This window comes from Mus caroli, chromosome X (genome assembly GCF_900094665.2).
Source record: "Mus caroli chromosome X, CAROLI_EIJ_v1.1, whole genome shotgun sequence".
Lineage (NCBI taxonomy): Eukaryota > Metazoa > Chordata > Mammalia > Rodentia > Muridae > Mus > Mus caroli.
The window spans coordinates 155,784,271-155,797,612 of NC_034589.1; the positions used below are offsets into that span (position 1 = coordinate 155,784,271).

General features: G+C 36.9%; 1 protein-coding gene across 11 annotated transcripts in view; it reads right to left on the bottom strand.

Annotated features, from left to right (window-relative positions):
• The window catches only part of Frmpd4 (FERM and PDZ domain containing 4), a 946,095-nt gene that overhangs the window by 211,287 nt on the left and 721,466 nt on the right, over nucleotides 1-13,342 (bottom strand). Inside the window, exon 1 of one of the 11 annotated variants that reach the window (XM_029473449.1) lies at nucleotides 2,905-2,982. The exons of the other annotated variants lie outside the window; for them this stretch is intronic. Within the exon in view, the coding sequence (XP_029329309.1) occupies nucleotides 2,905-2,942 (38 nt within the window). The 5' untranslated portion in view covers nucleotides 2,943-2,982. Of the gene's footprint in view, nucleotides 1-2,904; nucleotides 2,983-13,342 lie in introns of those variants that run through there. 11 annotated transcript variants of the gene reach the window in all.

Genomic DNA, 13,342 nt, shown 5'->3' on the forward strand with positions numbered 1-13,342 from the left:
CTCTAGAAATGGTGATTCTACTGAGATTTTAGATGTTTTCCTTTTCTTTTTCTTTTTCTTTTTTTTTTCTTTTCTTGACAGCAAGGCAAGAGGATAACTGTGATTTCTAGGCCAGCCCAAGCTACATAATATATTCTAGACAAGCTTGGAATACAGAGAAAGATTGTGTTTCAAAATTACAAAAATAAATGGTATGTATTTTGTTGAATCTATAATCCCAGGCTCAAAAATACATACAATGGTGATGAAATCTTCTAGCATCCATAACATTATACATGCTGATGGAAATGAAAAGAAAACAGGGTGAAAATAATTTTTGAGTTATGTGAACTAAAAAAGTAATAAAAAACCAGAGGCAAGACATCCACATGGCATCCTAAGACCTACTAGATTTATGATCTAAAGGTGGGTAGTTGGTGTGTAGGCTCATGGGCAGGAGGAAAATGTTACAGGATTCTGGATTTGGAAGTTTTGATTTTCAAAATCAAGAAGAGAAGAACCATGACTTTGGAGCAGCAGGAATAAGGAAAAGTCATAGTAACAAGAAAAAAAAATAAAAACAAAAAACCTCTGGGTATGGCTTCTGCATCAAAAGAAGAGAAGGGGATCCACAGAGTGGCGAGTTAATGTACCGCAATCAGCTAGTGCCCTGGTACGGGACCTGGAGAACAGCCCTTTTGATATTTTTGAGTGCCTCTGACAAGAACAAAATGCATTTTCCTTTTCAAGTTAGTGTGCAGACATAAACACATCTGTATTTATTGAGAGCGACGGAGACATTTTTTTTTCAAAAAATAAAAGCAATGATAAATCCCAAGAGTTCTTACTTTCTACTTTGATATTGATCATATTGATCTCTTGTCCTATGACCCCCATGGACTGTATGGCAGAAGCTCCCGAATGCATCACCAAACCACACCTTGAGGAAATCCTCTGGAAACAGTGACAGATTTCATTCACACCATACCTAGTTTGACAATGAAGCTGCATAACAAATTTATGTTTGTATATGGAAAAAAGTTTACATCAAACACATAGACTCTCCTATATGGTATTTTTTTTTCTGAGACAGGGTTTCTCTGTATAGCCCTGGCTGTCCTGGAACTCACTTTGTAGACCAGGCTGGCCTCGAACTCAGAAGTCTGCCTGCCTCTGCCTCCTGAGTGCTGGGATTAAAGGCTTGTGCCACCATGCCCAGCTGTATTTTTATTGGAAATATAAATTGCAATATAACCTACTAATGAAAACAATTAATATAAATACCATATAAACATAAACTTGCATCATATGCATACAGACAGTTTTTCTTTCTTGTGAAGTATTCTTTTTAAAAGAATTTATTTTAAATTTCTTGCATATGTGTGAGTTTGTGTGGTGGTGTGTGCATGAAAGTGTACTACCTGCAGAGGTCAGAAACATGGGCTCCTCTGAAGCTGCAGTTATAGGCAGTTAGTTGTGAGCTGCCTAATATAGATGCTGGGTACAAAACTCAGATCCTCTGGGAAAGTAATGATGCTCTTAACAACTAAGCCGCAGCTACAACTTCACAGACAATGCATTCATAGAGCAGAGATAACTCCTTGCTAAACCTTCAAATGTGGTCTTCTTTTCTTTATTCATTTTTCTTTTTGAGTCAGGATCTTACACTACAGCCCAGTGTGGCCTTAGAACTCATTATATATCCCTAAACTGCCCTCAAACTCTTAACAGCATTCCTTCTTCAGCCTACCGAGTGCTGTGATTACAGGCATGAGCCATGTATCCTGGCTTCAGGTCTATGTCTCTTGATTGGTCTTTTAATTTATAAATATACAGACTCAAGAATACATTAAAATAACAAAAAGAGAAATCTCTTTGCTTCTTCTCTTTAAGATGAAGAACTTCTGGAGCAGGTCTCTCTCATTCAAGGCTCAATTTTTTTCTTTTTTTGACAGAAAACGGCCACCATTAGTTTCATAAGTCAAGTCACTCTTGAAGAGTCACCTTAAATAGTTAACATTGCAGAGACATGTACTTTGCAAAATGCTATAACCTGTGAATCAGAGCATTTATGAAAGGCCATGGTGTTTCTAAACATTCTCTGAAATGCAATAAGATGGGAACATCTGTGAATGCCCTTCTTGACTCACACTATAGAACTGCCAAGTAAAATTGGGACAGCACACAGACTTGAACTCTGTAACTAGAATGGCTTGTCTGCTTTTCCGATTCCAGAAAGATTTTCATTTAAAAAAATAAAGAAATTAAGAAACATTACTAAAATACAACTGCCTACTCCTGATATATGTAATTAGGTAGAAGATCAAATTAGGTAGTAAACTTTCTGAAGTCAACAGAGAGAAAATGCAGCCATTGCCTATCACATTCTCTATATAATAAACTCTAAGCATTTCTGAGAAGCCAACTACTTATATATGTATTTATTCATTTATGTATTTATCTTTGCAGTGGGGGGAGGACATCCCAGACACTTGGGGATGCTTGCCAAACACTGCAGCATGCATAGCTGCTTTGATATTGAGATTAAATGGCAATTACTCTTGGAAGGCTCCCTTATGAGGAAGTGTGGGCCTCCATCAATTTTCTCTGCTAGAATTGAATCCCAGAAATGAGGTATTTATTACAAAAAGTTTTGTTTTTTATTTTTATTTTTCAGCTCAAAGTACTAGAAATCCAAGGAGATTGCTCAACTGCCTGTATAACATGTAGTGAGGGCTTTGTGCTGTTCCATGCATTGTGAAGGTCATTACATGGGGAGTCAGAGCAAGCCAGAGGTAGCTCAGTTTTATAACAAACATGTCCCCTCAATAGCTTGTTGATCCACTAGTTCATTAATCTATGGATGGATTAACCCATTCGTGAGAACTAAACCTTTATGACATAAACACCTTATAAAAGTCTTACCTGCTCCTTTGATATTCTCTGTCTTTCGGTCTTTCCATCTCTAGCTGTCTCTCTCCCAGTCTCTCCCACTATCCCCTGTAGATAAAACCCAGGGTCTTTAAATGCTAGGCAAGCACTCAACCACTGAGATAACATTTCAATCCTGGCAACACCTCTCAGCACTTCACTATAGAAATTATATCTCTTTTGTTTTAAAGATTTATCTACTTTTGTTCTCTCTCTCTCTCTCTCTCTCTCTCTCTCTCTCTCTCTCTCTCTCTCTCTCTCTCTGTGTGTTTCATCTGCATCCGTGTCCATGTATATGTAGCACAAGTATTATGTAGCACATGTGTGTCTGTTGCCCATAGAACCAAAGGAGATGTTGGATTCCCTGAAACTGGAGTTAAGGATGGTATGTGACCTGCTCTGTTGGTGCTAGCAACTGAAAGTGGGTCCTGTGCCAAGAGAAGCAAGTATTTTCAACCACCGAGTTATCTCTTCAGGCCCAAGATTAAATGAGTTCTGGTAGAAGCATCTCAATCTCAGAGACAGAAGTCTGTTTGCACAGTGGCAATGTGCCAATCCCAGGTTTAGGTAAGATGGGGGAAGCTGGTATAGGGACATGGGAAATGGGTAAGTGAAATGGATCCAGGACCCTACAGAGAGGGCTTTAGAAAAGTAGCAAAATGTTATATGATATATGTTCTTGCAGTATAAAGTGATAAACCAGATTTCATATAGGACTACAGATGGATCTTGTGAAATCAGTATCACGTGGGATAATATGTAGTAGCATAAGATTAGAAATAACCTAAAAGTCCATTGTTATCTACAAGATACATAAAGGAGGAAGGACTCATTGTGGAATGATAACAAGCAGGTAATATAAGGTATATTCGGTAGGCTGCATTTTTTTTAAAAAGAGAACAATACATAACTAGACATGTGTGTGTGTGTGTCTATCTATCTATCCATCTATTTATCTAAAAGAGTAATGAGACAACAAAAATCAAAAGAAATCAAAAAACAAAAATCAAAGTAAACCATATTTTGTACATTTCACTTTGGGAATAGTGAGATATTCTAAACATTTATTGATGAAGAGGAGAAGATGTAAGATTTAAAAACATGTATTCATAAATAAAGATCAAAGTTAGGAAAAGAAATTAAATGGGAATTGGGAGAATGACAGACATGTAAGGGGGGGGATGTTTCAAGCAAATTTAAAGCACTGCAATGTAATTAAAGATCCCTGGGACAGATTCAGATGACAAAAGGTATACAAAATGTGTTTAACCATTGTCAGTATTAGTCACATTATTTCTGGTTTATTTTAGTTATACTTTTATTTGTGCATACAGGAGTGTTTTCCCTGCATGTATTTCTGTGCATCTTGTACCTGCAGAGGTCAGAGAAGAGCACAGTGCTGGGTTTCGGACCTGGTACAAGAGGCTGAGGTGAATATTTAACATACCAAAGTGGTCTTGGCCTCCAGATTCTCCTAGTATCCCTAAATCCCTACCTGTTACAGGACATTGATGGAATATCCTGGCCCCTGTCCCATCCAGAACTTTTCCAGCTTTGGGGCTGGGCTTCCCCTCTTTCAGAAGGTATTCTCTATAAAATCTAGACATTTTTTTGTGTGTGCACTCTCTCTCTCTCCCTTCCTCTCTCCCCCGTTTCTGCATTTTCTCTTTCTCTTCTTGTGCACATTCTCTACTTCTCTTTCTCTTCTCACTCACCCATGTCTCCTTCCACATGATGACTTCCATGGCCTCCTTCCTTGGGATCAGTAAATCCACCAGAGAGTGGCTCCCCCCCCCAAATATGCCTTTATATATGTTAACTGGCTCATTTAACTAGTGGAAAATAACTTATCACATAGGGCTTCCTGGAACTGAATTTACAAATGGTTGTGAGCTGACATGTGGGTGCTTATAACCAAAATCAGGTCCTCTGGAAAATCCGTGAAAGGATTCTTAACCACTGAGCCTTCACTCCAGTCCTGGATTTTATTATTCTGTGATTGTGTAGGGACACATGGGATGCTTCCAGGGAACACTTAAATTGTTACTGCTTGAGATACACTGAGAAAGGAGAAACAGATGCCAGAACAGTGAGGCTCTATACAAATTTGAGCTCCCAGGACAAATTAGAGGCATAAAATCATGATGCAATTTTCTTATTTAAAAAAAAAACAAACCTGCCTTTCTAACTATGTATGGAAAATATCTGAAATAACATCTGTCATGGTAGTAATTATTAATTAGTAATTGCTAGCTGCTAGTATTTTGAGATGTCATTTTCTATTAAAAGTCATCAGGGCTTATTGGAGATATGGTTGATCCATGCAACTAAGAAATTAATGAACAATCTCAAATGCATTGTTTTGTGAGAAAAAAAATTGAAAAGGTCGTACAAAAACATCACTCATCATCGTGTGGAATATTAGGGCACCATCTTTTTATGTTGATAATTGGTACATAGAGTAGAAGCCACAGACATTTTGCCTCCTCTTCTACTTCCCACCTATCCATCTCCTCCCTCTATTCCCCCCTCTTCCACCTCCTTTCTTCCCTCCCCCTACTTCCCTCTCACTCTCCAGGCAGTTATACTCTTATTTTGTCTTTCATAGAAACCATAATCAGTGTAACAAATACTTAAGCAGAGGAAGCTTTTTCATATGGAAATGCTGCAGGTAATACAAAGAGATAAGTGGGTAGAGTAAAACAGCACCCTGTCTACCACTGGGTAAATTTAAGTTTAAAGAAAGACCGTCAATGGCTGCTGGCATTATACACACAGGAATGCCATATACCTCAAAAGAGCAAGGACTCAGTACAGCCAATGAAATATTCTCCCCTCAGAAACAGAACCAAACTAACCAACCAACCAAACACACCATCAAAACAAAATCGAATGAATACCATATCCCTTAGAACACAGAATGAGAGGTGTATGCTCTTATTCTTCTCTCATTTCCCTCTTACAACTCAAGGGTTGAGGAGATGGACGTGTGAAAATGTCATCCTGAAACCTGTTTTTGTATACTAATGGAAACAATGAAAATAGGAATAAATTACATAATGCCATGGGCACACAGCAAACAAAATTCACAATATTGGTAACTATATGCAATAAAGATTGTTCTCAATGCATATATGGAAAATAAGTCAAAGTACAGAGAGAAGAAATATGGTACACAAATGAACCAGGGGCTGTGTATGACTCTTGTTTGCATAGTAATTTACTCAGGTACATGCGAAATGTCATGAACTCTTTTAGACACATATATTTAAATATTCAATGGAGTCAGAGACTATCTTGAGCTTCCCTTCAAGTAATCTAGATGGTATAGGAAGTGTGGAGTGGATAGATGAGATAAAGCTTGTTGAAGAGTTCCTAAGTGCTTAAGTTGCAGAACTAGCACATGCTGTTTCACTGTACTCCTCCTTCGTTTCATACTTGACTTATGCTTCTAATTTCTCAAATGACAAAGTTCTAATATCAAGGGAGAGACTAAGAAACAGGTTTCTATATTATATATCTGGTAAGTTAAGAAAACATACTGAGGTGCTGAAGGGATCACTCAGGGCTTAAAAACACTTGGTGCTCTTTCAGAGGACCAGGTTTTGATTCACCATACCCACATGGTGGCTTGCAACCCTCTGAAATTCCCAGTTTCAGAGTATCTTATGTGATCTGCTGACTTCTGCAGGCACTAGGAATGCATATCTATGCAGGTGAAATATACATACACATAAAATAAAAAATTAGATAGAAGAAAGATGGAAAATGTACTCAGTACACAATATGTGCTTCTGGAAAAACATCATTATCTTCTACAGGACCAAGTTCAATGAATATATCCATTGAAAAAATTTAAAAATACCTCTCAAAAAAGGAAAAGAAAACATGATCACCAAGCAATGTATATTTTACAAGATATACACATATATTATACACACACACATATAAATATGTGTATATATATATATATATATATATATATATATATATATAATATTTAGGAAGTGGGTTTTCAGGTTGTTCCAGGAGAAAGAAAAATAGAATGTATATAATGTAAATATATTCACTTAAACATGTATATACATGTTTATATACATATTTATATACATTCATATACTTATACACATTAGAAAAAGGACTTTAGTAAACATGTATTTATGTAAAAGTTTACTATATATAAGAATAAATAAATACAAATATATGAACATAGATCCATACTTGAATCTGCTTTGCTAAGAGGAAGCCTTATGAGAGTAAATGATTATAATGTTCTATGAATTGAGGATTATTATTAAATCAACCTTTTATATGTGAAACCCAAAAGAAAAACAGAAGTGTACGTACAGAGAACAATATCTTGCTTCACGACTTGGCTCAGAACATGAATACTTTTTAAATAAATGAGTTAGAAAAGTGCTTTCAGAATAGAAGCTACAAACACTGTACAATATTTCTTGTAGTTGGCATACTATTCTGAAATATTCAATAGCAGTCCACCTCAGTGAATCAAAAATAAATCATTCCACTTTTTCTCATGAAAAAATAGCAGCTATAATGCTGTGTGTTGTTGCTCATAAGAGTCTTATTCTTCAAAAAGATGCTAACATCTTTAAAGTCATTAAAATTCTGTCAGCCTACTGCATTTTCTTCTTCTTCTTCTTCTTTTTTTTTTTTTGCACTGTCATTTGGTTAATTTCCATGCCCAAACAGAACTCTAGAATATTAATAGAACCTATTGTCAATTTTAAATAAGTTAAATATGGTTGAAAATTTCACGTGTCCAAACCTCTATCTCTGCCATTTTCCAATGTGTAATTATACGTAATTATTTCCCAGTTAGAAAAGTAATTTCTCCCAGTCTTAAAGTGTCTATTTAAGAAATTTATTATTTCTCTTGAGAATAAATAAAATGGATCCTGTCACATATTTGAAAGAGAATGCCAAGAAATCAGAGATTTTCAGGCTAGAAGATATAAATCTTACTAGTGATAAATTAGTCTCCTCAATAACATTCCTATACCCTGAGTACCTCTAAAAATGTTTTATGTCCAAATGGTATATTAGGACTTTGTTGCTGCTACCCAAATTTGAAAATTGCTACTGTGAGCAATTTTTTTCATTTTTCTTTTCTTTTCTTTTCTTTTCTTATTTTATTTTATTTATATATATTATGTTGCTGGAGCCTAAACCCTAAGACTTTATACATGCTAGACAAACCTTCTACACTGAGATATAACATAAAATTTTTTTCAATCCTTCTACATATAGTAGTAATGAGGATGGCAAGTCTCCAGAAAAAAAGGTAGAAAATAAGGCAGTGTTTTCTTTGACACAATTTCCTTTCCCAGAGCTTTGTTTTAGATTAGTGTTTGGTAGACACAATTTTGGAGATGATGTTGGCACCTGGAGACTGCCAACAAAAGCAGTATGAAGCCCATTAAACCTTGTTGTAGCTATGATTTAGAGCTTTCATGTTCAGAAACAGATGCAGCAGTTGGCAAATTTACAGAAGAAAATTATGACCATCTATGAAGACACACTCTGAGGTTTTGTATTAGAGGGCCCTTACACAGAATAGTAACGTCTTATGAGAACTAATCAAGGAGAGGTATATTAATTTTAGCTTTAGCATATAAATGAAGATAATATTCTGTTTGAATAATCTAATTTTATGTGAAATTAGAACAGCCAGTATTAGTTAAGGGATAGAGAGTATTTGTGCACATGTTGGGTATCTGACTTGGAAAATAAATAACATATATTTCTTCTCAAGAACTTGGGAAGAGGAGTATAGGTTGTAAGCATTTCCAAGGTGGGTCAAGAGAGGAGAACTCCGGAGAGATGATAGCCTGGTACTTTTCTCACTGATATTTCTCATTTATATAACCTAATCTGATGTGATTCTTAGTTGTGCAGAACCATTTCATGCTACAAGTGATATCTATCTTGTGAGATAGAAAGAAAGAAAGAAAGAAAGAAAGAAAGAAAGAAAGAAAGAAAGAGAGAGAGAGAGAAAGAGAGAAAGAGAGAGAGAAAGAAGGAAGGAAGGAAGCAAGGAAGGAAGAAAGGTAGAAAGATAGATAGATAGACAGACAGACAGACAGCGGGAAAGAAAACCCAATAAACTGGGCTTCTGTGGGAGCCAGGAGGATTGAGAAAGGTGTGCTTCTGTCTAATGAACTGAAGCACTTTAGAAAAGCTCGTGATGAAGTAACAAATAGTAACATATGTTTCCTTCTTTAGCCTAGATTTTGTCTCCCAATACAGGCATAGCTAGAGAAAGTGACTTTCTCAAATCATGCCTATGTGACATAATTAATACCTTCACTCACTGCCAGACACAATTACTCAGTATCTTATCTTCTGCTTCTTCAATGTTTGATTGCTATGCTTGTCATGAGATGTCCAGTACCAGTTCTAAGTTGATTAATCTTCACTTAGAATTTCACGAAAAAATTAAGCAAACACAAATGGGATGCTGTGTCTTAGTGACATGCTTTAGGGCGAGCTCCTGGAGCTTACTAAATAGCTTCATGTTACAATGCCAGGCAGTTAGCAAGCGACACTTTAGAAGAACTCTGGATAGTGTTAGGTTATATTGTAGAGTAGTCATGTAACTTTGGTGCTGTTAACTTTTCTAAACGTCAGAGCTTAGAAAATGTGAAGCTATCAGGTTGTAGTGGAATGAAAAGCATAAGTGTTTTTGCTTTATTTATGCTTTGGTTTTGTTTTTAGCACACTAAAGAGGAGGCATCTCTCTTACTTTGAGGCCAGACTGGTCTATATAGTGAGTCCCAGAACATGAGGAATACATAGATTTATAGTCTCAATATCAATCAATTAAGCAAACAAATAGGTGGAAATTATTTCTACACCTGTAAAAGAACTAAAGAACCAAAAGAACAAAGAACTCATTCAAGGATCCCAATATACATTTAAATTCATTTTACCATTTCCTACAATGCTTAGATAGCCATGAGAATCCTCCTTCTTTAGCTAAGATTTAATGAAGCAATACCTTTCAAACATCTTACATTCCACTATAACACATGGTAATATAACTCAGGGGAAACAAATTTATGAAAGTATAACCATGTTAAGAATGCAATTAGCACTGGATGGATGGTTTAGTATTTAAGAACACTTGCTTCTACTGGAGATGATCTAGGTCAGATTCCTAGTACCCATATGATAGCGCACAACATTCCATAACTACATTCCAGGATCCAAGACCCATTTTTGGCCTCTTCGGGTACTGTGCGCATATGATACACATATAGACAAACAGGCAAACCATTCATGAACATAAAATGAAATATATTTTTTAAAGAAAATAATCCAGTTAGTGATGTGATGGACTATTAAGGCTTGTAATACTAAACTTGGGAGGCTGAAGCAGGAGGACTGTGAGTTCAAGGTCAGCATAAATAAATTAGCAAGTGATACTGTCTAAAAAATAAAACTAAGCCACAAGATGGTTTAGAAATGGCCCAGTGGTGGAAGCCCACCCCCTGTCATAGAACAGGTGTTAGGTTCAATTCCTAGTAGTGAAAAACAAAACAAAACAATAACTTCACAGTAAGTTAGACTTGGTTCTAGAGTTTTTTTCATTGAACTTCTATTTACTTTGAGCATCAGAACATCTTCTGTTCTCTTTTTATTTGTTATTTGAAAAAATTCACATATACAAAATGTACTTTGGTGGCTCAAGCTAGTTAACTATTACCTCCCTACAACTCTCTCTATTTCTTCCCAATCCACTTTACTCTCAGTTTCATATCTGTATTTTTCTTGTTAGCAATTATTTGGTTCAGACTCTGGGACAAGGGACTGAGGTACATATTTTACATACCAAAGCAGACCTGGACTCCAGGTTCACCCAGCATCTCTCAGATCCTATCTGGCATAACCTGCCCCCAACCCTGAATTTTTAGTCCAGAGGCTGGGCTGCCCTTCCCCCAAAGGTTCTTCCCTATATAATCTGGGCATTTTTGGTTATCCCCCTTTTTTTCTTCTCCTCCTCCTCCTCCATCTCCTTCTTGCATACATTTTCTCTCATTCTCCCCCAGTGCCCATGGCGAATACCCTGGCCTCAATTCTTGGGGCCAATGATCTCTCCCGACGACAACAGCTTCCCTGTAAATATGTCTTTAATATAATCTAATCTGGTTTAAATTGGCTCATTTCATCAGTGGAAAAATAACCTATCAGCAATAACCACCTAGGTCCAATTTGTTCAGGACATAAACACCTCACCAGACACATTACATTTTATCATTGTTTACATGCCATAAAATAGTCTTCTTCTTGACCCTTAACCCTTTAGAAATGGAAAAAAACATTCTTAGCTCTTGGCCATAAAATACCATGCAGTAGACTATGGACTGCTGATCCTGTACTATAATAACAAAGAGCAGGCCGTGAAAGTATGCTATATGGTTGGATTGTGCTGTATCCTAGCTATGTAATTTGGAGTAAGTTCCGTGTGCCAATTTCTGTGTGTTGGTTTCTCAGCTGTGAAATGAGAAAGCACCGCTTTATAGAATGGTTGAGGAGGTGACTTCATTAGCAAAGGCCATCTAAATACTTAATAAATACTATTTTCTTAGCATTGATTATGCCATCATATGTCCATGTAATCTCATTATGGTTTGAATGGAGATGGGTCACCAGCAGACACAGAGCTATTGTACCAAATTTCTTGAATTGTACTGGGTAGACTCTTCTACCACTTCTATGCCTAGGGTAGCAATACTGCATGGAATAGATCACAGTATATTCATATGCTAAAACTCTTTGTATTCCCAGCCATGGCTAAATTGTATGTTGACCAGCTATCTTTTGTGTAATGTTCTGGAATTTGGCCACCACTTTGCACATTATTTCTATAGAAAACTAGGTTCTGTACTCCAATTTCTGGCTTATAAACTAATCATTGGAAAATGCTGTGGTCATAAGAGAGACAGCTATTGAGCTGCCTATGGGTGACTAAGAGAACAAACATAAAGGCAGTTGTCAAGAAATAATATTCTCACAATTGGGACTCAATATATTTCACCAAATGATGGCTACTGCAAAACTAAAATTCATTAGAAAACGATGTGTCAAAACTTGGACAGCTCTTTCACTGACATATTGAAACTGTAGCTCAAAATGATGCTTTGAAAGGGTCTTGTTTCCCAGCTGCTATTTTCTAGCTGTTCCTAGCAGTGGCTTTAAGCAAAGCCGTTAACTGTTAGACAACAAAGCCATGTCAAGTGGCTCACTGATAATGAGGGAGTTTTCACTTCTGTTTCTAGTTACACTACTGACTGGAGTTTTTCAAATGCCTCTTGCATTGTAAAGCCTCAAACTGGAGAGAGTGTTTTAATGAAGGATTGGTCCATACCTTGAAGTGCAGAGAGAGAGTGCTGCATGCATACCCCTTTCTTTCCTGTCTGCCTCCTTGATGTTCACCAAAAGGCACCATTGTCTCACTCAGTATTAGTTAGTCTTTTCATTGCTGTGAGAAAATTCTTGACAAAGGAATTGATGTTAAGGAAGGAAATGTTTTGATGGGCTCTCAATCTAAAGGGATATACTCCATCATGATAGGGAAGGCATGAGAGCAGAAGCATCTACCCACAGGCAGGAAGCAGAGAGAAATGGATACCAATGCTCAGCTTTCTCCTTTTAATTCANTTAATGACATTTTCAGCCAATGTTATGGGGCCCTTTATAGTTAGAGAGGGTCATTCTCCACAATCAACCCAAATTATCTCATTGGAACGCCTAGAGAATTGACTCTATAGCAATTTTACACCACATAAAATTGACAATCAAGAGTTAATCGCACACTCTCAATCTGCTGATATCTGGGAGGCTGTAGCTTTAAGCGAGTCCTTAGCTCATTAACACAGCAGGCAGATCCTATTGGCCTTTGTTTAGCAGCATGTGCTACACAATTTCGGAGGAGTCATGTCCATTTGAATTAATTTTGGAAACCTGTGGAGTCTTCCCTTTTTTGTTCTTGGTTCACAGCAATTGCCACAGGCCACATCCCATCCAGGGAGACTTTGATGTATCTTTTGGTCCTGATGGCTGGGAGACATAAATGAGAAAAGCACTTATTCGGCTGTGGATCCACAGGGAATGGACTGGGTTTGACACAGCCATGGAGGATAGCTCTGGAATCAACAAAATTCAACAATCCAGTATGCTGACAAGTTAGAATGACAGACAAGAGAGTAAAGAATTCAATTATATCATACACAAATATTCATAAGCACAACTGGTTCTGAGGATAGAAATGAAACAATATTTCACTAAGTTCCATCTTCAAAGTAGGAATGGGGAGATAGCTCTGTCATGAAAGTACCTGTCATATTGGCAGGAGGACTAGAGTTCAGATCCCTAGAATCCACAGAAAAGTTGGGTGTGGTGGTAGAAC